Genomic DNA, 24,605 nt, shown 5'->3' with positions numbered 1-24,605 from the left:
TTCTGACCCCACGGAGAGATCTTAGAAAGCAGTTTGATGGCCGATGTTATCGGTGATCGGCCGACACTTGGCTCTCTCTTTCTCTCTCTCTGTCTGTCTGTCTGTCTCTCGTAGCACGAAGAACACGGTGTTCGGACTATCCAGTTATCGGTCGAATTGTGTATACGAGCGTATCGTAAATCATCGGTGCCGCTAGATAAGATGGAAGATCACGTTTTCGAATTTAGCGGAGATCGAGTCAAGGCTTGGCTTGCGAGTCGAATCGAGTCGATGGCTTCGAGCTACGCTATATCGTACGGTAATTGCAACCCTTTGACGAAGTTTTATCGAGATCACGTACACTATTCAGTGTCGTAAATTGACACTAAACTTATGTGTTTGACGCTGAAATTAACGTGCGCAGATTGATCCTAGAGATCGATAAGATACGTATTCCTCGGGCAAAGTAGGTCTAGCAAATTCTAGAAGATTTTTCTTTCTGCTAGAGAAAAATCTCCCGTGATTATTTGAAATATAGCATATCGAAACATCGGAGAAAATTAAAACTATCTTACTTTAATTAAAATTAAAATTATCAAAGATAAAAAATATATCAGAGAGAATATTTTAACTAAGAAAGGCAGAAACAGAGAAGATTTGAACTTTTCTCTAACCGCGTAAGAGGCTCGTTACCAAAGAAGCGACCGCGCGTTACGGCCGAATATTTTAATTACCCTCGCTCACGGTGTCTGGATATGAACGTAATTAAATTTACCCGGCGAGGCAAGGTGCACGGACGTTAGCATAAATCCGTTCGCTTAGCAATTAAGGCGACCGTTTTCTTCGGACTGGCGAAACAAATGTGTGCCGTGAATCACCGTTGCGCAATTAGCGTGTACACACCGCGGTTATAGCTGCCGGCGCGTACGTGCACGCGAATCTATTCGACAGACAGCTAAAGGATGCGATTTCGTTCAAGAACCGTGCAGAAAAGCACGCGATTCCTTCCATTTGATCGCGAGTAAGATACGGAGCTGTCTGAATTACCAGACTGCGAATGTTTATGCAAATTTACGTTACGAATATGTCCGAGCAAATGGAATTTAGGTAGGAATTTATATCTCACCTTCCAAATGTCGTAACGAGTACGTACTTTCTTTCGTATACTTGTTCTTATTTGTTTCATACATTTGCGTGTTTGTATATTATGTTAGAATAAGATATACGCTGACTTTGAGTAAAACAGAGATCAGGGAGGAAAAAGATTCAGTGGAAAATTTTTAACGAAGGCACGTGTCTCTTTAAACAATACGAACCTCAAAAACATACACACACACCCTTAGAAACGTGTCCGCGAACCAGTCAGAGTGAGTCGTCCCGTTTGAATCGGATTTTATCCGAGGAGATCTCTGAAAGGAGGTTCGCGGTCAGAGATATCCCGGTTCAGCTGACTGAATAGCGGCAGCGCGTGAGCCTGCAGATGCTCACAAAAGGATCCAGATTGGACACGTATCTTTTCGTGCGACCAGTTTTCAAATAAAACACGTGCACACGTACGGAAGATGCAACAGCAGCATCGACAGAAGCGGGTTGATCGTGGCTTTGTCGCGTGATCGTCGCGGGGATCTCTGTCCACTTATTTCGAAGCCGGGAGCGCATCGCACGTAACCCAGTTTCGATCTTGGCGAGCGTACCGAAGCCATCGAACCGTTGTTGGCTTTGTTGGAAACTTTGCTCGACGCCTGACAGTTTCTACCATTCGCTGCAGGCAAACTTTACAATCCGACTGAACGTACTGTAATCCTACGACGCGCTGTCAGATGCCAGAATACGAGAATCTCGATCACCAAGAGATACATTACACACGACATGACCAAGTTAATAACGATTTTTTTTTTAATTGAACGCTGTTAGCGTCTGTAGCAGAATTTCCTTTGTAGAATTGTCAAAGTAGACGAACGTCGAGACGATATACCTATAAATCCTAATAGGAATCATCAACTTTATACATTTACAAATATCTCTCTCTGGAGATTAAAGAAGACGAATCCCCATAATAAAACATCATCTACGTTTAACGGTGACTATTCCACGTAAAAGTTATATCTTTCTGATATATCATAATCGACAAATACGTCCAAATTATCTGACAGTCTTATTCTTATCGCATGACCCACATCGAGACTTTAATCCAACTGCACACGTCCGCCTCAGAATTTTTTATTCCTTACAGACTTACTGTACCTATTCGTTTATCAAAGACAATCCCATATTACTGCAAGCATCGATATCCTTCCTAGGTCATTTACTCGTACCGTTCTCACGTACACGCAGAAACGTTCCAGGTTTCCGATGGAAGAACGTGCGAGTCTCTCTCCTCGTCGCGGTCGTTCGGTAACGGCATACGAATGGAACGCTTGTTTCGAAAGTCGATGGACGTTACCGAAAGATAACAGCATGGGTAGATTGCGAATAATACAACGATCTAGGCAGAAATGCACTCATAGATATACGACGGCACAACGACCACGGCGTATCGAGTCGTTGTGTTATCGTTGTGCTGATAGCTGCCACTAGACGCGAGTTACGTAACACTTAGGGTCAACGTATCCACTAGCTTTATGCAATTGCATGTTGGTACGCTATGAATAGCTCTTTGCCTAGCGACGGAAATAAGTCCAGTCTATCATGAACAAATTCTAACCTCAAAAAACTGTATACATTCCGTGGTCCTTTTGCGCGAGAACTTATCGGCTAATAATGTCAGTAAATCGATAAGTCGCAAATTTTACTTTATACAGACTTCTCTATTTCGATATTATATTATGTTATTTTTGGAACAACCTGATAATTCTTACGTCAAAGGAGATAATCGAATTACTCGTCATTTGGAAAATTTAGTTTTCACATAGACTAGTATGCCGTAACACGAACAAAGATTATTCAAAGCGAGCAAATACTTTATTTTTTACCGCTGTTGCCGATCCTATAACATTGGCCATCGTCAAGAACAGCTCGTTTATCGAAGCCTCTTAATTAAACCTGTTTCCGCTACATGCTCGAATAATATATCAATTTCCGTTCATTGCACCGAACTCGTTTATAGTTACACGACTGGCCGCGGAATTGAATCCCGCGAAAAAATTACGAAACTGGATATATCCGTTGTTGTTATATCTCGTTCGCGGAGAACGCGCTCATAAAAAGTACGACCGTTGCCACGACATTTTAATTCTACAAAAGCGTACAAAGATCCCAGGAGGAAAACATGAAAAGTATATTTTTGTCCATATCTTGCTCTAAACCCGAATAAGAAGACAATTTTGGTAACGCGAGATTGGTTGACAACGTGTTGAATTTTAAAAGGGCTTTCCTATTTTTCCCCAAAAGATACGAAATACGACTCACCGTGGCCTTTCCGCGTGGTCTTCATACGTAAAAGCAAATTCTCGCGATGAAATAAAATAGCGGGATAAATCCTGTGTTAACTTCGTTATCATTCTTCGCTTGTACGGCTGGCTTTAATCGCAAAAATCAAGAGGCAGTGAGAGAAGCGCGCCGTTGGGACGAGCAAAATTGCGTAATAGCAGCTTACCAGGCTATTGTGAATCGCGTTTAACAGAAATTGAATGTGTCGTGGAAAGGTTTCGTCTTGAAGCGCACCGCACGACAATGGTGCACGGTCCTTGTTCTCTTTGCACGCGGGATTCATAAATCATGAACATCGTATTTCTCTAACGATTCATCGTGTTATACCCGCTAGTACCCATTAGTAGAACGCGAACGTTTATGCGTGTTAAATATACAAAAAGATATGATATTTGTGCGTAAAAAGTACGCAAATATATAGGCACGAGAAATATAGAGAATATGTGAGCAATATGGTTGATATTAATTTAATATATCTAATACTATCTACGATATTTAACAATAGATATTTAATTGTACTTTTGCAATTGTTCTGGCATAATTGGGGCTATAATAATGGTTATAATAAATTGCAAACGCTTTGTATAAATTTACAACTGTTATCTGATTTTCAATGTTTTTCAAATTAGTTGAAATGTACGTTATGTTATTGGCATTAGCATTTTACACAGTTTCGATGAATTATATCAATTTGTTATATAAGTAAATAACGTAATACGTTCCTGCATAGGTTCTTTAACATAAATATGTAAAGCATATGCAAAGATGTAAAATAAAAAACATGTTTTTATAATCTTCTGTGTCGCGTGACAAATTTTTATCAAGGTTTCATTTCCCTACTAGTGCTGTGTAAAAACATGCATTTGCATGAACATCCGTAGTCTACCCATTAAGCTACAGTTACAGTGAATGCGTGTTCTGACGAGTTGTTGTTCTTTCATGAATGGAAAAATTGAACGTATGCCTGCTATCTGTTTCACCTATAAAATATTATAACGAGTACTGTATTTTGGATATTTTATATCCACATTTATGTATATTTCCGCGTGCATACGTTATTATTTTTTGCAATTTTCATACTTGCACGAAATTTTGCAATATACTCATAAGCATCTGTATACTTGATGAAAACACATGACCAATGCAATCGTAGCTTTACACGTATTCTGGTAGTCAATGAGATTACGAATTGCAGCGTTCTATCAAGCACAGTGGAAACTCGCGTTGAAAATTGCATCTTCGTACGAGTAACGAAATTTTCTCGGTAAACTCAAACAACAAGGCATCTCGTGGAACATTTGTAACTGCCTTCTAACAGCAAACTAATTGTCTGCATGGCCCAACTTGAATTATGGAATGAAATTAATTATCGCGTAACCCTTGATATTTAGGAACCCAAAGTCGAGAACCGTCCTCTGGCCACGTTTATTCAGACAGGGCGTGGTTGATCACAGATGGAAGAGAAACGTACGGAAAGCCTTTGTTTCCGATAAATTATTCTTATTCTAAGTATTGAAAATATTATGTAAGCCACGTACCGACTACCGTCGTTCATTTTTAGACAAACAGGTGAAAAAATAATTTTATTCTCCCAAAGAGAAGATTCTCGCGCCAGCATCGCGAGCCTGAATTCGCGGAACCTAAAGGGGCGCGTTTACTATTCGAGCTAGCGGCGCAGGAAAGGCACGAAGGGTGCGTAACAAGTCCGAGAAACGGGGTGAATCGACGAAATTCGAGAGTGGAGATATCGGCAAAGATGCGTTGGTAGTTCGAACTTATTCGTCCACGCTCTGTAATTTTCGATTCTGACAAGACAAGGACGGATCCAGACGGAGGCGCCGTGCCGGCTCCATCGAGAACACGTTCATTCCTCGTACAGGAACAACGAGCAGCGGCGCGTGACGTGGTGGTAGTGAATTTTACGTGGCTAGAAACTTTATGAGCGAATACAGACTACGACTGCAGAGGGAGAGAACGAGTATGCAACGAGCATGCGCAGCTTGAAACCGAAAGTGCACGCCCACCCGGGCAATGCCGCCCCTGAACCTAGACCTACACCCCCGCTTTCCAGCACCCCACGGTCAACCTGGTGCCCCCAACCTTCAAAACCCCAGCTACCGCGCGAACAGCCGCCACCACCTCCACCCGTTCACCTAGCGCCGCATGAAACTCTCTCTGTGTGTATGTGTGTGTTCACCCGGGACTTTGAATCTTTGCCTGTGCCAGCGAGTCACCCTTTCGTACCATCGCGCTCTTCTATACTCGTACCGCTACACGTATTTACAAAGAACGAATACGTACGCTGACTCGTGAAAGAATTTTAACAGTTATTCATAGAAATATTTTATGTACATATCCTCTATTATAAAACATTTTAGAGGCCTGGCTGCCTTGATTATATGGATAAAATTGTCCTACCAAGTAAATATACTCTACTTTGCGCTTAAAGAAATATGACATAGTCGAATAAGTTAATAGATTTTTTAAGTCTAGTAATGTTTTGTAAGAAACAAACAATATCAGTTTAATTTTAACGTTGGCTATAAATTAATTAACGATAATCTAGATATATAACTAATGTTGTTGGTATTTTTTAAATGTTCAAGCGAATGATAGGAAGCGCACTGAATTGCAAAACAGAAATCTACAATATCGTTTCTATTTCATTGTTATTTCTTTGCCAACGAGTAACAGACGTCTACACGACGACTCTAAGCTAGTTAAGGAAGGCACGGGAGTCGACGAGGAAATTATTAATCTTCGTTACTCCTTTCTCGGAAGAAAGGAAAGGCGACACAATGCCAGGGGGCCGGTTCGTTTTCGAACAAAGGAAATTTTTCTTCCGTCCAATTGTCTCTGCCTTAGTTCCGTTCTTATCCCCTTCACGCCGTTCGAATTTTTTAATCGCGCACCCTGGCACTCCTCGAACGCGCGAACCCAACGGGATAGGCCGTGTTCCTTTCAGTGACATCTGGTTCTCCCTGCATCCGAAAGCCCCCCTCAAACGAGTCGTATACCAGCTAAAGCCTTATTCACGGTCACCGTCCTAGAAACCCGAAACGATCAAAACAACTTTTTCATGCGGAGTCCTCTCGAGGATGCTGGATTATCCTTTTTCGGATGCCTCGACCTCGTGTTACCGGGGTGGCACCCCCCTCGGTTATGGTCCCCCGTTTACCCTACGCAGTTTGAGTAAAGCCATGGCGAAATTCAACCACCGACTGACCTGGATTCCCCGTTATTCTATGCCCCTTACCACCGCGTTACAATATTTACACAGTTTCCGTCTAAATAGCGGAAATACATTGTCACAAACGAACTGAATTCACCTCTCTGGTATCGTGTGAATATTTATGTATGCTCTCGAGATTCACAGAAGAAAAGACGTCGTAATTCTTCCTGCTTTAGAATTACGCTTTATTTAATGCCACGGCTGAGTGTTCGTCACGTGAGAATAGTCGTAAAACATCGGCCTGTCCTCCTCGTCACGCTAATGGAATGTTTAGACAAAAAAAAAAAAAAAAGAAACGAAGTAAAAAAACGAAACGATCTTTCGTATCTACTGTGTTTACCTCGAAGGTCGTGCTAACGGGCTTCGTAATCATTTTGATGAGCTACTATATCCGTAACACATATATCTCTACGCAGATAATTAGTAATTTGTGAAAACAATCGTACTGCATTCTTTGCTAAATTATTAATAAACCTATGACTAATAAAAATTAAATTACGTATCTTTCGAACATTGATTGATACGAGTACGGTAGCGTGGAGCTGCAGTTAAGGATTGCTTGACGTTATTTTGATCAACACACGTTATTTATGGCTCATGTCGTTAGAGAATTGGGAGTCTCACGTTTCGTAACAGCTTTACGATCGCCGATAAAATTATGCAACGTAATCTAATACGTATCTCGTTTCGCTGGTGTCCCAGGAGCCAGCTCGCTGCCGCGTGCTTTTCGCTCACACGAGCACACGCGAGCTGACAGCCGGGCAAAATCGACTCTTTGTTATTGTGTTCCAGATAGAGCGTGTTCCTCTCTTGATGTGACGTCGATGCCCGTGGGAATGCTCGAAAAATTACGACAAAATTTCCTACATCCCATCGATGGCATCGAGGTCATGATTTGTCAGCACTCGATAATATTTATGTGAACGATTGATGTCTATATTGCCAAATTTATTATTTTGTAATAACGTCACGTTTACATATTAACGTTACGTTTATTTACGCAAAACTTTGTGCTACTTTTGTAATTTGAAACTGGAGAAATCTAGGTAAATAATAATTTGTACCGCTAATTTACGAGAATATCGTGGCATATCCTTTTCTAACTAATAATGATCCAATCGAGTTTGTATTTAAATTTATATTCCCTTCAATTGTTACGATTTACCGCAATTGGAACGATTTCACGTTACGAATCCACTACAACTGTTTACATTATCTAAAGAAAAAAAAAAAAAAAATAATTAAGACCTCGGGAAGCTTTGGATTCGAATTTCGCGAGTCTAGAAATCACGTTACTATCCATCTCTAGTTAATATCAATATCAGGAACTTTCGACCGCGGCGGCGATCTTTCCCAGGAGACACGTGTGCGTAGGTGTCGATAATCGCTCGCAATATGCGTGCACACGCAAACACGTGCACATGGGTGATAAAAATTCGCAGCCGTTGGCATTCTCGATAACCGTGTCTCTCCTCTTTCTTTCTTTTCTCTTTATTTCTCGCCTGTGACCAATATACTTTTTTGTAGCAACCGCAACGTCGTCGATAAAAGGGAACCGGGCAGAAAGTTCGGTAACCACGTAGAGAAGCGGGGCAACGATTTACGCCACGGATTTTTCATACGGTTTATTTTTGTACCAATGAATTCTTATTTCGCCTACCAACGACTGAAATCTCTGCCATTAATGACCTTCGTTGTAGATAAGCGGGACGCATACGATAAGAAGCGAGCGCAATACACTTGTCTGTTATGTATCTGTGCGTTGTTTGTGCAATTCGCTTGTCAAGAATTTCGATAAACACCGTGAGAGTGAGACAGAAAGCAACGGAATAAATCGCGGGCAACGATATAGATACCGGGGGCTGGGATTTATTTATCAATAAACGCATTCACGATATTTTCAGATCGCGGACAGAACGAAGTAAACATAATGCTGTTTTCGTGCTGGTCGGAAGATGGCTTCGATGCGCTCTCGACGTTCGTTACGAACATCCAAGCGATTTCTCTCGTTACACATAATAATCTTGAATCTTAGAGTGGTTCCAATAAGTATGAAAGTATGTATGTATTTACTTGCCAGCTGCGGACTACGTATTCACGTCATCGCGTCACAAGTCCAGAATAGCGTTTCGATTCCAAATAAATTTCATCGTGTGACTGCATTCTTTCTCGAACAGTTGGTACGACTGCGACATTGAAAATGACGCTGAAAATAAAAATAAATGTCAGATATGTTACAAAGAAGGGACGACCGTGACCTTGGAGAAATTTAAAGATTGTCGAACTAACCTCTAAGCCCGCTTACATACCTATTGCGGGATCGTTGTCCACGAATTTTTATTCTCACGAACAGTACTCACGAGTTCACGTCCACATATATTCGAAAGAGATTCGCGATCGCGTCAGGAACGAACATTACGCTCGATGTGTCATCGAAATTTATGACGAGTACGATATTAAGGCGCGAACAGCGTAAAAAACTCGCGTCACGAAAATACAGCACGTACAGAAGAGGTTAAGTTCGCGACGCAAAAAGAACCGCGACCGTTCTCTCTAGAATTTCGATGTAATATATCCAAGGGCCAGCGGCGTAAATATTTACACCTCGTGAAACGCATACGGTTGTGTTTCATACCGGTGATCCCTGGAAGCGAGAGTACACACGAGAGAAGTTACATTCGGGAAAAACAGAGTGTAGCGAGCACGATGTATACACTGTCACCAGAGCAGCGTATTTACTGACCGCAAGAATACGCGACATATAACGCTTCGAAGGGAATCCGTGCTCGGTTTTTAGAATGTTTCGTGTCCTTGTTCGAAATTGTATATAGGACTACAAGTAAATACTTGGACATACCTCTACGATAACTAGATTATGCGCAAAATATTGTACATTCGCTTATCATTGGCATGCGACCATACGTCTCGAGTTGAGTCATTGCTAATTAGAAATAGAGACGTGGAATCGGGCACGTACACTGACTGTACTACGTATTACGCTGCCAACTACTACGTCAAAGCGATAGAGAGACTCGCGAAAACTTTCAACAACGTATCGTGCATATAATCGAACATCGAAAAGGTTTTCCACGTGATAAGCGGTAACGAGATTGAGACGTTTCCGTGGACATCAGCCAGTACGAAGCATCGAAGCATAAAAAAAGAGGCAAGAGTTCGGTTTCCTTCGTGCCAATCCACGAACGCCATTTCTGACTGTGTTAATTCAACTCTGTCTCTGGGTGTTTCCTTCCGAATCGTTCAACCCGCTTTCCCTTCGCAACGAGATTCGGGATCCGGTAGAAGTGAATTTTCAATTTACAGAGCATTATCTCGTTACGATTTCTGCGTAAGTTCGAGAGATACGTCGACTCGCGATAGTATTCGTGGCGCAAACACGTCCCCTTGCACGTACGCGCACACCCGTATCCAGGATTACATATTCGTAGGCCTCCTCGCCGGCTTCGAAAAGTAAAACGCGCGCTCGTGTTGCAGCGCCGGCTGCGAGTGCGAGAAGGACAGACGTATAAGCGGGAGAAGGACAGAAATATAGAGAGGTAGCGTGCGCCCGTCGGAGGGACGACAACGGCGCGCATCGATTGGCGCGCTAGCCGTGACCCCCACCATGCTTTCGCTTTCACCCAATGGGGCCTCACTTTCGCGCTCGCCCGCGCGCCGAGCCACGGCAGCCGGCACGCTGTCGTCGCCGGCGCTCAGTGACTGGTGCACCCTACGTGCGAGCAAGTGTTTTTCGTCGTGGACTCTCCGTGTGGCACGAGAGAAAAAGAAAAGAGAAGGAAGCGGAGCCTCGGTGTGCGTGTAGGTTTTGTTGGATCCGTTGTGTCGTCGTTGTCGTCTCTTTCGTTTGAGCGAGCCGGGGAACGCGTCACGGAACTTCGATCGAAAATTGCGTTCCACGCTGCGCGCGCTCTGCGCCGGTGACCCTGACATTCGACGGACGAGAGCGAACCGACACATTTGCCCGACCGTGCCGGTTAGAGAATAATCTTTCGTACGATATCGTTGGACACCGAGTATCCGAGGCCTTCGTCGACAATATACGCAGTTTCGAGCACGAACAGTCATCGAGAGACTTAGACTTTGTCGAAACTACCGCGACGTGGCGTCGCGGAACCACGCTGACCTTGACTTTGTTGCATGAAACACATTGCGACGCCACGACCGAAAGACAGATTCTTTCCGAAATCGAGTCGCGCTCATTATTTACAGTGATATTTCTTATAATCGTGTTTGGAGTGACCATTACTTCTGTTTTTCACAAATTCTCCGTGTTGAGAGGAAAGAACATCAGCGAATGACACTTAGTTCCAGCGTGTGTTCGTTCTATCCCTGATCACCGATCGAACCGGCGCGATTTTTCTCGTTGTGGTGCGCGCCTTTTTTTCTTTCAGTACCAGATACATCCGCTGCGTGTCTCTGCAATTTACTGCGCGCCACTTGGCAAACCATCAAGAAGCCACTCATTGAATGGATGTGCGTGTGACGACGCAACCGAGACGCGGGAAATGCGTGAAGATGGAAGAATAGAATAACCGAGGCGTAACGTGAAAGAAACGAAGTTGTATAACGGTTAGCCGTGCAGAAGTTTACCTCTGATTAGCTACTTTGTCTACGACCGGAGTGTCACTTATCTAGTTTCCCTAGAATCGAGAAAACACGATACGAAGCGTTGGTTTGTGGTTCACAACGGTGTACAACGAGTTGGAAGAGACGGGCCGGTTCGTAAGGGCGGGTTTGACATCGATCCGTGAGGAGGAAGTGATGGCACCGCGGCGTCACGCGAACGGCCACGCTGGTGTACTGATGGAGAACGGCGGAGGAGGAGCCGGTGGCGGTGGTATAAACGACACGATGGAGAACAACCTGCTAACACAGAATCAGACGACCCGTTGCTGCACGCCTACCGGCGAGTGCCTCCGGGGTGACGCTTTAATTCGCTTAAACGCTTTACACGACGCGGTCAAGGTGATGTGCAACAACGATAACTGCCCGATCGGTCAGTTCATGCATCGCGAGTGTTTCGACGCCTGGGAGCAAACCGTGCTTACGTATTTGAAGAGTTGCGGACGCGCCCGTAGCTGGTCCGAGCGACAGCGCCATCAGAATCTTTGGACGAAAAAGGGTTACGATCTGGCCTTTAAAGCGTGCGGCTGTCGTTGCGGACGTGGACATCTGAAGAAAGATCTCGATTGGATGCCACCGGGAACCGGGAACGTTACTGGTAACAGGCAAGACGAGAACGAGGCGAAGAAGAAGAAACGACGCAATCGTCAGAATACCAGACCTACTTTAGCCGTTTCGGCTGGACCGCCGAGCCACGGAAATCACGTTTCGACGAATGGTCGCGGTCCAACCGAGGCACAGTTGATCGAATCCGGTCGTGGAAGGGCTGGCTCGCTCTCGTCCAGCACTGGTTCCAGCTCACCACCGGCCACCAGCGAACCCAGCGTTAGCCCCCTTCATCAGCCCCAGGTCATCATGAAGAAGAAGAGCAAGGTTGATTTCTTTAGTGATCGAGCTCGGTGAGTTTTTAATCTTTTTCTGCTTTTTTTTACTACTTATCTTTCTCTTATCTTCTTCTGATCTTTTATTTTTTTGTGCTGTATAAAGTACTAAATCGAACCTACATTGATACAGCTCTCTTTATCGGTTTATTTACTATCTGATTCTTAAAACAAGGTAATTAATATTATCTTGTGCAATTAAGCTGGATATGCGTATGATATATGGTCATTTGTAAAAGTTGTTGTATATCTTATAAAAAGTTATTATTACTTAGACGACTTCAATTTGTAAAGTCGACAACGTGGTTTCCGAAAGACTCACATCGCACTTGGAATTCGATAACGACGATCGAACCAAGTTGTTTTTTTAGGAAAATCAGAACAATTCGCGTGGGATGAAATTTCATCTACGATAGGATTCAAAGCTTAATTTCCATATTTGTATGCATGTCCAAGCTTAATATCCAAATTTAACCCACGTATACGCAAATCGTAACTTACAATTTGTTTGTCACGTTGAACGTCACTGAAGTAGAAAATTAATATCCTGCTTGCGCGATGCGAGCTGAAGATAGGCGAAAAGTTTTTTAAGTTGGTGGTGACCCTTTGCAATTACGTGAATTTACGCGGCAGAAATTAACCAAGGTTTTTTGAATTGAAAGTGGAAGGGGGAAAAAGTGGTTGGCTTGTTACAAACAATAATTGGCCCGACGGTCACGATACCGATGGCTTCCTGTGAGGTCCACAACGTGTAAGAATACAATTATCGCGATCCCTTATCAAAGTGGTCACGTTTCTCTCCCACGCAAGCTCTTCTGGCCTCGCTGGTTTACTTTCAGTGACGTCGATAAGAGGAACGTTTCTTTCGAATCGCAGGCTTAATACGTAGTCACTACTAGTTACTCGTTCTCTCCTTCGCGTCATTTTCATCCCACGCCATTAGTCATTTGGTTAAATTGGCAAGGTAACTTCGATAGAACCATCACGTGGAATATATGTTGATACTCGAGCTAACCGAAAAAATTTGAGTGACCTTGACACAGTTAATCAGGATATCTCAACCTATTTTGATTTTTTGCACTATAAAGAAGTTTAATCTTTGCTAAAAAAAATTCATTATTCTTCGATCAATTGCACAGTTTTTAATACGCAAGGATAGTCTTAAGAATATCCGATTGCTTACGCATAATTAAGCATATCTTATCGACAATTATGAAACAGTAAAAACGAATATTTAGAAATAATCTAATCTCGATAAATATTTATCAGTATACACTAATAGGTCAGTAGTTTGAAAATAAGTTAGGTTCGTACAAAGAAAAACAACTATGTTTTATAAATTGAACGTAAAATGCTCAGATGACCAGATAATTCTCTGATCAAACTGTACGAATCATTTACAGTGGACAACCTGATAAATTAAAAAGTAGAAAGAAACGATACGGAGAAATGTTGCAAGCACGATTTTAAAAAATTCGTCTTAGAATTTTGCGACTGTCTATTCCTACTACGAAGAAGAATAAATTTTAACGGTAGGCGAATCTCACAGTGGAAAAATATACAATGATGTTCGCCTATGGATATATATTTGAATATCGTGGTATAAAGATTAAACCGGAACGTCGTATATGTATCTCTAGTTTCCTCTTATGATTCTCATACCTTGGAAGCAAGACAAAAATGATAAACGCGAGGGTAAGAAGGGCGAAGGATTTCGAAGGATTTTCGATATAGAGCTTTTGTCACGCCCTTGAATGTGTCGTGTTAAAGTTCAGCCTCGCGAGAAGCAGCGCGGGGACGATGGAATCGCGTATTTCAGGGGGTTAAAACGTACGAACGTATTCCGTATGGAAAGCACACGCTTCCGTCGTTCCTCCTTTTATAGCGCGATTTCGAAGCTCGTATAAAAAACGCGGCCGGGAATATTTTCATCTCTTGGGCGTTGGAGTTGTTTCACGTTTGCGGCGTATATATATACGGCTATAAATAATCGCTGTGGAGAAAGGAGAGATAGAGAAAGAGAGAGAGAAAGAACGGTGTTTCGCGAAATACTTTGGTCGAAGGAGCCAGATGGTGGCCAAATGACGGGAAAAGCGGTCTCTCTTGTGCTTCAGAAACCGATAGAAAGAAGAAAACGCACGGAATCTTTGCGAAGTGAAAGGAAGGGTGTCGGATCGAGAAATATAACGCGTATCGGCGACGTTTTCGGTAGGTTCGTTCGAGCGTACAATACCGGCGGCTCTTCGCAAACACGCGATATATTCGGCTACGCAGAAGTTCATGGATGAATTGAGCTGGTAATTCGATCCTCGCTCGCATCTTTGAAAGGACCGGCCGATGATCTAAATCGTAGATAGGTACTTTGCCTCCAGGCTTTTCTTCTCAGGCGACGTACACTTCCTTTGTCGCTGCCGGTCTTTTAAGAAATCGTAAACACAATGTTCAATCGGTCCTTTTATCCGCGATCTTTCGATATTCAAACTTTCAGAAATATTTATTCGAATTGGAACGTTGGACGAAGCGTTAAAAATCAAACGAGCCGTGTGCACAATCGCGAAAGTCTTTTTATGTTACTGCACATGTTCTTGCTACAGACTATTCTACTGACAAAACTGTCGCGTTCTTATTTCCACCGAATATATTCGTTGTTGTTACGTCTTCGTACGTAAGATTAGATACAGTAATAGCACAGAACGAAAGTCACGAAGCATAGCGCTATATATTTCAGTGATAATAAGTTTTTCATAGATTATACGATACAACGACTTTTACGAATTGCTTTACTACATCGACAAAAACAAATTGAGCCCGTGCAAACCGATGCATTCTTGGGAAACTACTAAACCAGCGCCAGGAATCAATCGTCCAAGTCACATATTGTGGCGAGGAAAGTGTCTCTAGACGCGCGTATCGTAGGATATGAATGAACGCGGAGGCCTGTTTTCTCGGACGCGTAAGTCGTTGGAGTATGGATTCTATGGGCGTACGGTTATAGGTCGTCTTTTCGAGTTCTCCTGGCGAAGAGAGCAAGGAGAGGAAAAGTGGCAAACAGAGACGATTACGAGGATGCCCCACCCATAGTACGCACACTGGGTATATCCTATATTTAGATCCAGTCTTGGAACTTGTCCTATTTCTGTTTATTTTCCACCGGGTTCGATGGGTAGTCCTCGCTGAAATCTCTTTTCGCTAAACACACTGTACGATGTATGTATCTATCTCTGTATTCATCGGTTACGCGATTCTTTATTTTGACTGGATTCTGTTGACGGCGTTGGATTCGTATCTGGGAACTTTTCTCTTTAATCTTCGCCGTCAACCAGCGAGCATAACGTTTAATAATTCCTCGTACTTTCTCCGTTTTCGATAATGTTATTTCTACGTTGTGCACGAAACCGTGCTTAACGTAAATTGTTGCAACGGTTCACGGTACGGACACTCAGCAATCTGATAAGCCCTTTATCTTGGTGTTTCTCCAAGGTGCAAATTATTTATTTTCTTTGTTATCGACGCGAAATCTCACTTGGTTCCATCAGGGTGTACACAAGGAGCGAGTCTGAAATTCGTGCATCGTTGGATCCAGGCGTCCCATCACCTTTATCGTGATCGAACCAAGAAACAGGGAGGCGACTATCTCCTTTTTCGTTTCGAACGCGCCGATGCGAATCGCACTGGCAGATATTTCGCAGTTCGTGGTTCACGCGCAGTGAAATGCACCGGTTGACTTGCGGCTCTTCCTCTCCTTTCTCCCTCTCTTTGCTTTCTCACCTGTAGATGTACATGTAAGATGGAAATATGCAGAGTGTTTTAAAAAGTTGGATCAAACTTCGGGAGCGTTGTAATAGAGGGGTGAGTTGGAGTTTTATTCGTGTCAGAATTTTAAAAAGAAGCTGTTATTTTAAGCGTAGAATATCTAAATTGTGTCTGCCGGAAGAGAAAGAAAAACCGCTACGTATTGCACAAGTTTGATATGAACTTTTTGAAACACCCTGTATATGTACACGTGTCGAACAAGAGATACGAGCTGGTATTGGTTACCATTGGGGGTAATGCGACGAGGATGGTAAAGCGACGGAGGAAGAGAGGAATGGCATGGGATGGTCGAAGAAAGAAGGAGAGAGGGGAAGAAAGAGAGGAGAGAGATTGCTCGTAGCCTTGACCGTGGCCACCTCCTCAGGGCCAGCGAGCGAAGAGAGGAGCTTGACGCTCTAACAGCCTCCAAGGCCAACTGCATGGAATCACGCCACCGCGATGTATTTAAACGGGCCGAACGCCGGGAATGTTGTTAAAAAGTCCCCCTTTGTAGCTCTTCGGGTTCTTCCATCCTCGGAAGATGGGCACCGCGAGCTTAATCTTCTGGAACTCTATTTCTCGTCTTGTTATTTTCCATCCTTTGCAACTTTCGTGAATTTCTTTTCCTAGGAATTTAAAAATCTCTCAGCTTTATTTCGTTGCATCGTTCCTTTGTGCGTAAGACTAAACGAAAGTACATGATTATTCACATTCGTATTGAAAAGTCTCCGCCCATCGTTTTGCGACTTTTCAAACATCAAACGATCGAAGATATCGAGCGTTCCCACAAGTATAACGAAAACTGTATTTTGTTAATTTTTGGTGTTGAAATTACGCTCGCAACTAGCCAATCGTCGTAATACTAAAACGACCAATTCCAAATGATTCGCTATCGAAAATTTGTCAATAGTTGCATAGAGAAAGATCGATTAAAACCATCGATATTATATGATCCGTAATCTCGAATGTAATATCGAATTATGAATTATGCATGGTTCTCTATCGCAAAGAACACCACCGAAGCAAGGAACTTCATCGTGTTGTAATCTTTTATGCTTCGATTAAAAGGACCAACTTCGAGCGACCATTATCTCGAACACACCATCGAATTGCAAATTGCGAATGGTTCTCCGCTGTAAAGAAAACGCACGAGCGGAAGAAGGAGTATGTTCGGAGCTCTCTCGTTGATATTTCGTCGACATTTTTCCAGGGAGGCGATTCGAATTTATGCCGGTCGTGATTCTTTTTTCATCCAGACTGTGTCGCGATCACCCTCGCGTTATGCCACGCATATAGAGACATTTTGGCGCCGCAACGCGACCTATAAATCCCGCTTTCGCTGAAGTGCGACGAGCTAAGGGGTTTGTTCCTCCCCCGTCGCGTTACTCGCGTTTTAAGCAAAAATAAATAACGACAGTAGAGAGAGGTGGTTGGTAGTGTTACACAGCCGTCTCCACGATCGCTTGTTTCTCTCTTTCATTCGAATTCGTTCTTCCTACGCCATTTTCATCCCCTCTTCGTCTCCTCGTCCCATCCTTTGTATCGAATAATTCGTACGAGGGGTGGAAACTCGTGGATCCTTATTTTGCACGCGTTTTACGATCTCATTAGGCTGTTCGTAAGAGGCGGAATACGATATACATATATGTATATATATATATAATATACGTAGACGTATCAAAGCATTCGTCGACGCAGAACTTTGATGCTTTACTGCCGCCTACGAATTATCGCTTTGAGGGATCGACCATGGTACCTCGCTTCAAAGGGACTGGCGAACAAGAGTGGATCGCTGGGGGAACTGCGTAACGGTAAATAAGGGATGTACGAGCTAATGGGAATCAATCTTTAACTTCGAGATCGCGGCTGTTAGCCTAATGGTAATTAAAAACTAGCAGAGACCGAACGCAAGATCCATTCGTCTTTTTACAAATTCCTCGTCGATTGATCCAATCGGGCTGCTGTTTCAATAAATTTCATGCTTTTGAAAGATGCCAAGATTCGGATATCCCGATTGTTCGATGTAGATTTACGGTTAGGGCACCCGGAAAGAGAATGGCACTCAGCGGGAAGAATCATTGAATTTTTGGCGGTGCGGTAAAATTCCATGCGCGCTTTCTAGTTTAATTCGCAGTTGAGGGGCAATATCATCCATGGGGGAGGGACCATTTTCGAGTGGAATTTCTCAAATTCTTTCGAGCATTTCGTTTACTCGACGGGAAAACACGCTCGTTCGTATAATTCGGCGACTTTCTGCCGAGGTCGGAGAGAGGAATTCTGCTTCGCATAAACTCGAGGGGGGCACCTGTGAATTCTTCGTTTCGTTTCGCAATCTAAAGTTGCACGATTCCTCGAGATCGACGCGTGCGTGTAAGCTTACCAGATAACGATAACGTGTATATTACTACTACCTGGACGGGAAGCTCGAGTTCGCGGCTGCGTCAGGTAAATGGAAATCGCGAAGACGAAAGGGTTAAAGCGTTTGGAACTACGTACACCGGTTTACGAAAGTACTAGAACGCTCGTCTGTTTTTATATTTTGAAATTTCACTAACGCTTTAATGGCATGACAAATATTTTCATGCCGATTAATTATTAGGTCCGAGTATATTAAATTTCGTCTCGTTTCCTAATACTTTTACACGATTACAAAAATTTGATAATACGAAATATAGAATTTTATACAAAAGTAATTCACTGGAAAAGGACGCTGTGACCAAGTACTCTTTGCATCTACTAAATTATGCATTACAAAGATACGAAAATTTATTCAAATTACGATTAAGTATGAAGAGTAGTTTATTACAAACCTGTTAAAACGAAGTGACAAATGTTGGTCAGACTGCAAATGATCGATCGAGACTATACAATTTTTACGTTTTGGGATACGTAACACGCACGATTCAGGTGAATCTCAGCGCGAAAAGCGAGAACGAGTGAAACATCTCGCCCCGTCTTCTTTAAGATATCCTTGGGGCGGTTCGTCGGCCCGAAGGGTCGGGGTTCAGGGTCAATCCCCGAACTCGTCCTTCCTATCCCGGATCCCTTTTCTTTCGGCTTATTTCCACTATTACTTCGCGATTCCACGTAATGATCGTTTTCCACCGCAGAACCACGCGACAGAAACGCTTCCGCTCGGTGAGCAGCACGCGACGATCCCCTCCGACGATGAATAATTGCTTCTACTCCTAGTACAGACATAAGCAACTACGTTGATGTTCGAGTACATGATTACTTGGCACATCTCGTGAGCATCGACATTAATTATTCCTTAAATATTCATAGTTATTTATCTACCACTTAAACACGACCATGTGTACCACTTATCGTAACCAGGAATTGAATTTCGCGGATAGAAAAGCTGTTTCAGATCTTGTTCCCAGTTCCCTTAAGATATACAACATGTCTCAAATAATTAAGGATTTGGTACGGATAAGATCAGTGGATATTTTAATACGGAGTAGATATTAATAGCTAATGATTTTGTCGATCGATAAGATTATTCTAGCCTTACAGCTTTTATAGCAATGCTTCCAAGTATATAGCTTAAGCTGATAAAATTCAAACGTTTGACAGAAGTTAAATAATTGCTTTATTTGCAATTATCTTTTAATATAGCAACCAAAATAAGTGTTTTGCTGGGGCAACGAAAGTCTATCGCCCCAGCACTAATGAAGCTTTAAGCCGTCTATGCTTATATATTATTTTTTGTAATCATGTCCAAAGAAAAATTACAAAGTTTGGCTGTAAAGACAGGCCTGGCACACCGTATATAATATATACATATATGCATACACGATGGCAACAACCCTGACATTTCAACTCGATTATTATGCAGTCGCAATCGAACGGGGTCGTATCGGTTACGAGTTATTCATTTCGTAATTGTTCGATTCGATTTACAAAGCGGTGGTACAGAGGAGCGAAAGAAAGAGAGAAAGAGAGATGAGAGAGAGGGTCCGAGGTTAATCGAGTCGTCGATAACTGAAAATAGAATTTTTACGGATCGACTGCTATCGGAAATTTCACCGCTCGTCCACCAAACAACCGACGCTGTTTGTTTTTCCATTTAATACGGTTTTTTTTCCACCGCCTAGCCACCGTGTGTACTCGTTTCAGGAATAAGAACAGTACTTGTATCGCGTATTTGGACATTCCCAAATTATTGCGAATATATAAAATGTCTATTTCTTATTTGTAATTCCGTTGCCCTGCGAGCCAAGAATGATTTCCTGTTATTCCTTGTAATCCTAGTAGCTAACCTAATTGTATAAAATATACTTTCCAAATAAAACTAGTTAATCTAATTTTGGTCTCTGATTTTATCTCGGACAAGCGTATAGAGTTAGCGACGAGCTTATTTCAATTAAATCGTACGTCGGGAGGTTAGTATTAAGTGGCGTAAATTAAGTGGTCGAAACATGACAAATAATTGAAGAAGATGAAAATTGATTCTGAAAAGACACTCGAGTTAAGAGACTGCAGGCAATGTTTAAAGTTAGCGTCTTAAAGCAATTGAAATACGTGTACTTCACGATGTAGTTTATATAGATTTTATGAAGTGTCAGCTATTCGTTACAGATAAATATGTAACTCCTCGAGTGATGCAGTAACTCTCTCAATTTCGGTTTAACAGGACATTTAATCTCAGTTATGGCAAAAGAGCACGGCATTAACGATAGAAAAACGTTACTCTCTCGTAAAATCGAAACTTATATGTAATATATAATAAAAATATCTGCCTTTTCGTACAATTCCATTAGATGGCTAAATACTTATGGACGGTGATAATGTACAGTCTACCCTCGCTACGAAGAGAAACGTATGCGTTTCGAAAGGGGCGCCGACGTTAATACGTAGCTTCGCTTCTCGTTGGCAATTATCGTACGATTAAATACGATCATGCGAGTATAATTTGAAAGCCAGCGGCTACAATTTACCTCGTTACGCGTTTGCATTCTGTTCTCGAACAGTCTCGTGCAATTAAAGAATAATACCGAGCCTATACTTCGGGGGACGATAAAAGAGCCGAAAACGAAGCTAACCGAAAGAATGAAAATCTCGTAAACGTTGGTTTTGTTGCTTCTTAATTGTAATCGTGACATTTACTGGCCATAAGAGCACGATTTACGTGTTCCTTCTTATGGAACAGAATAAGAATTCGAAATAATTGTTCCATAAATATTTGTTCTCGTTTAGTGATTTCTTTTGGGTAAATCAGAGTGAAATGCCATCAAGGCTCGTATGATCGATACCTTCTAATTGTACAACAGGAAATTTTCCCAAACGTACTGTTAGTGTTACTTCATTGAAATAAATTACCTCTTTCTGCGTGTATTTACCTTTCGTCGTTCTCCTTGTTTCTCTTTCTCTTCTTTGGTCATTGTAAAATATTTCAAATAAAATGAACGAGATGCTTCGTATCGAATTCTAAAGCCAAACATCTATATATTATTATATGAATATTATTCCCAATATATTAATATCTATCGAGACAATTTTTATTTTGGGTTATATAAACTTAATAAAAAAAGCAGGGTTAAAGAAAACTCTCCCTATTTTCTCTGGTTTCTCTACGCTCCATTATGCCTCTATTCTTCTACGTTGATGCGTAATTTCAACGCGTCTAGTTAAGGCTGACGGTTTTTCTCGAACGAAACGCGCGGTTATATCGTCGCGGTGAACGGGAAAGTTTATAAAGGGATTAAACTTTATTATATCAGGCTGCTCAGCAGGGTTACCGTGAACTTCAAATTTTCACCCCCGAGTTCACCTCTGATTCCCTGGTGTTGCTCTTCGTTCATGGTATATCGCGGTTAATAATAACAGGGCGACTTTATTATCGGCGCATTTTTAACCAGTCAATTTAGCCAAGTTCTTTTTCCTTTCTCCTTTTCTCGTAACAGAAAAAGAAGGAGCAAGTATACAGGTTCGTGAATGTATTCGAACACACGTGTTAGGTACCTTTTACGAATACATTTTATGTGTTACACGAAACATTTTCACGCATCGTTAGCGTTGTAACGTTATAGGTTTGTCATGATCGTATTGGTAAATTTTGAAAGAAATTTGAAAGTGCATTCTGTGAGACCATCTTTAGTAGCAATTATAATATATGTATGATAACTATTCACGCAGTATACTAGTTTTTCATTAAACGTTGCAATAAATGTCTTGTAATTTTTATATACATTTTTGCGATGGTTTGATAAATTTTGTCAACATAATGACGGTAGACGTGCGTTATCAGGATGCTAATGAAACTACAAAATCTTTTTATATAAACTCCGTACAGATTAGGACGTAAAAGATTTTCATGGTAAGTGTTCACATACTTTCACGAACCAGGGTATGTACACGAAGATTACGAGTTTAACGGCGAAACACGCGCATGATTCATCGAGTAATCAGCGCGTGGTACGGTTAGGTGTTTAAAAATAAATGGATTGCAGCCGATATCGAGCATGTTAAAATTAACCGTGCGAAATCCAAGTTCGGTACTGGGAACACGAATTGTTTCTCTTGACAATTAACGCGAGCATGGTAATAAAGAAACTTAATTCAGAACTTTCATTACCAAAGGGATCAAGAAAAACAAGGTTCGTAACCAGTAGTGGCCTGTTTCGTTCCGCTCTTTTCGAAGGAACTCACGCAACGCGAATGCGGTCGAGTGCAGACGCATTCGTAACGAGGTGTTTGTCAAATTTATGCAAATGAGATTCGGATCGCATAAAGCCGGTATAAAACAACGTGCCTTCCCGAACGTTATTAACATTCATGAACGCCGAAACTCGCTCTTTCTTCTCGCTTCTTTCTTCCCTTTTTCCCCTTTCCTCGCTGCCTATTTCCATCGAACGAACGAAATATCGTTCCATCGTGTTTTTCCGCTCTTTTCTTTTACATATTTTTTCTTCCTGTCGGGATCGAACTGAAATTTCAACGACGACAAATTACGACAGATCGACTCTGTCGCGGCAGCGCGATAAATACGGGTCGAACCCACGGCTGTTTCGACGTTCACGATACGCAACCGAGTGTTTTATTGCAAAAATGTTTATCTGGCCGACACGAAATGTTACGAGGGAACCGGTTTGACCGGTTCCATTGCCGACCACTTTCGGGAATCGGAAACAAATGTCGACCGATATAGAAATCTGGCCGATAATAAGTTTCGCCCGGTCCGAGAACCGGCTGTCTAGCCCATGGGAAACGGTTTACCTAGTTGGATTTGCGATTCACGTGAATGATTATAAAACCGAAACGAGTCTCGTTTGACGTTTAATATCTGATCCATCGGAATTTGTAATGCTCACGATAAAGCGAAATACCAAGCAACTTAATGGCTTATCGCGATTACGTAGTGTGTTCTTATCGTTCCTTTTAATATATTCGCTGCTTCTTAAATTACGACTATTCCATTCTGGAGTTGCGTTTCTTCCCTATAAATGACTTTATTATAAATAGTAATGACACATTCACGAAAGGGTAGGAAGGTGAATGTAATTGTCAAAATCTATAAAAGCGAAGATAATAAGAAGTAAAAGAAATAGTAACGAGAATAAGACGCGTTTATAAAAATATAAATTTCAATATATGATGTCGCGTAAATGACCGTACTCTACAAATAATGATTGAAGTAATAAAAGAATCAGTGAAAAAGGAATTTAATAATACGTAATTAACGAGATTATTGTAACGTCAAGTATCTGATTTCTTTACAAAGTAAGATTGCAAATGAGATAATAATTTTCAAGCGTTTGAACGATTTTTTAGTCGTTAACAGTTTCACATAATTTTTGCATAAGTGGCTTTATGCTTACGAAGAGGAATATATTGACGTATATATTCGTCAAGAATAGGTCGTCGGAGAATCTGACGGAGGATTTGGTAAATTGACGTGTGATCCCGAGGGGGCTTGTCGAGGTCATGAAGCGTTTTTCCTTTAAATTCTACCACTCGGCGAGTCCATCTCTTTCTGAACGTATTCATACGAGCAGACGGAGATCCAACTATTGCATTAGTGTTCATAGAGACGGAGAGACGAGTCTAGGAATATTCTAACAGCGTCAGAAGCGAACAATGTCAAGCGTATAAATGTATAATGCGGCCCGTCTACCATGGATAACAAGAACTGCTGGGTAGCCGTGACAGTGAGCAGCGAAATTTAATTTGAAAAGCCCATCAAAGATTTCGCGAATAATTCTCTCCCGATTCCCCTTATCCACCGCCACGATAATTAAACCTCCATTAACCTTTTGCGGCATATTAAGAATCGTATTAAAAATCTGTTCGGACGTGAACGTGATTTTTCCATTGTAAGAAAGAAAAGACCGTTCTCCCGTAGGGGACCACTTTTCAGTGACGCACAGTCTTGACAGAATCTCGATGTGTACTCTCGTCCATAAATATAGTAACGTAGGATTATTCAAGTCACCTAAACTTGGCTATTTTAAAATTCAATCTTGAACTTGGAAGCGAGGGAAACTGGAAGAAGTTTGCTCGGAATCTGAATCGTGAAATTGTTTATAGCATGCATAGAATAATAAAATGTCAGCGTTGAATATAGAAAGTGAAAATAGCAGTGAGAAGACACGACGGATATAGACAAGAAGAGAATTCTATTATATGAAATTGATGACATAGTTGTTACG

The 24,605-nt window shown here is 41.9% G+C and overlaps 2 protein-coding genes across 2 annotated transcripts in view; one reads left to right on the top strand and one right to left on the bottom strand.

Moving 5' to 3' along the window:
* The window catches only part of LOC126924195 (astakine-like), a 303,996-nt gene that overhangs the window by 160,254 nt on the left and 119,137 nt on the right, over positions 1 to 24,605 (bottom strand). The window lies entirely within an intron of this gene.
* The window catches only part of LOC126924178 (headcase protein), a 168,243-nt gene continuing 153,940 nt past the window's right edge, over positions 10,303 to 24,605 (top strand). The window contains exon 1 of the mRNA XM_050738395.1: positions 10,303 to 12,180. Coding sequence (XP_050594352.1) covers positions 11,420 to 12,180 — 761 coding nt within the window. The 5' untranslated portion in view covers positions 10,303 to 11,419. The remainder of the gene's footprint in view (positions 12,181 to 24,605) is intronic.

Source organism: Bombus affinis, chromosome 14 (genome assembly GCF_024516045.1).
Source record: "Bombus affinis isolate iyBomAffi1 chromosome 14, iyBomAffi1.2, whole genome shotgun sequence".
NCBI lineage: Eukaryota > Metazoa > Arthropoda > Insecta > Hymenoptera > Apidae > Bombus > Bombus affinis.
This window is presented reverse-complemented; position numbering and strand designations above follow the sequence as displayed.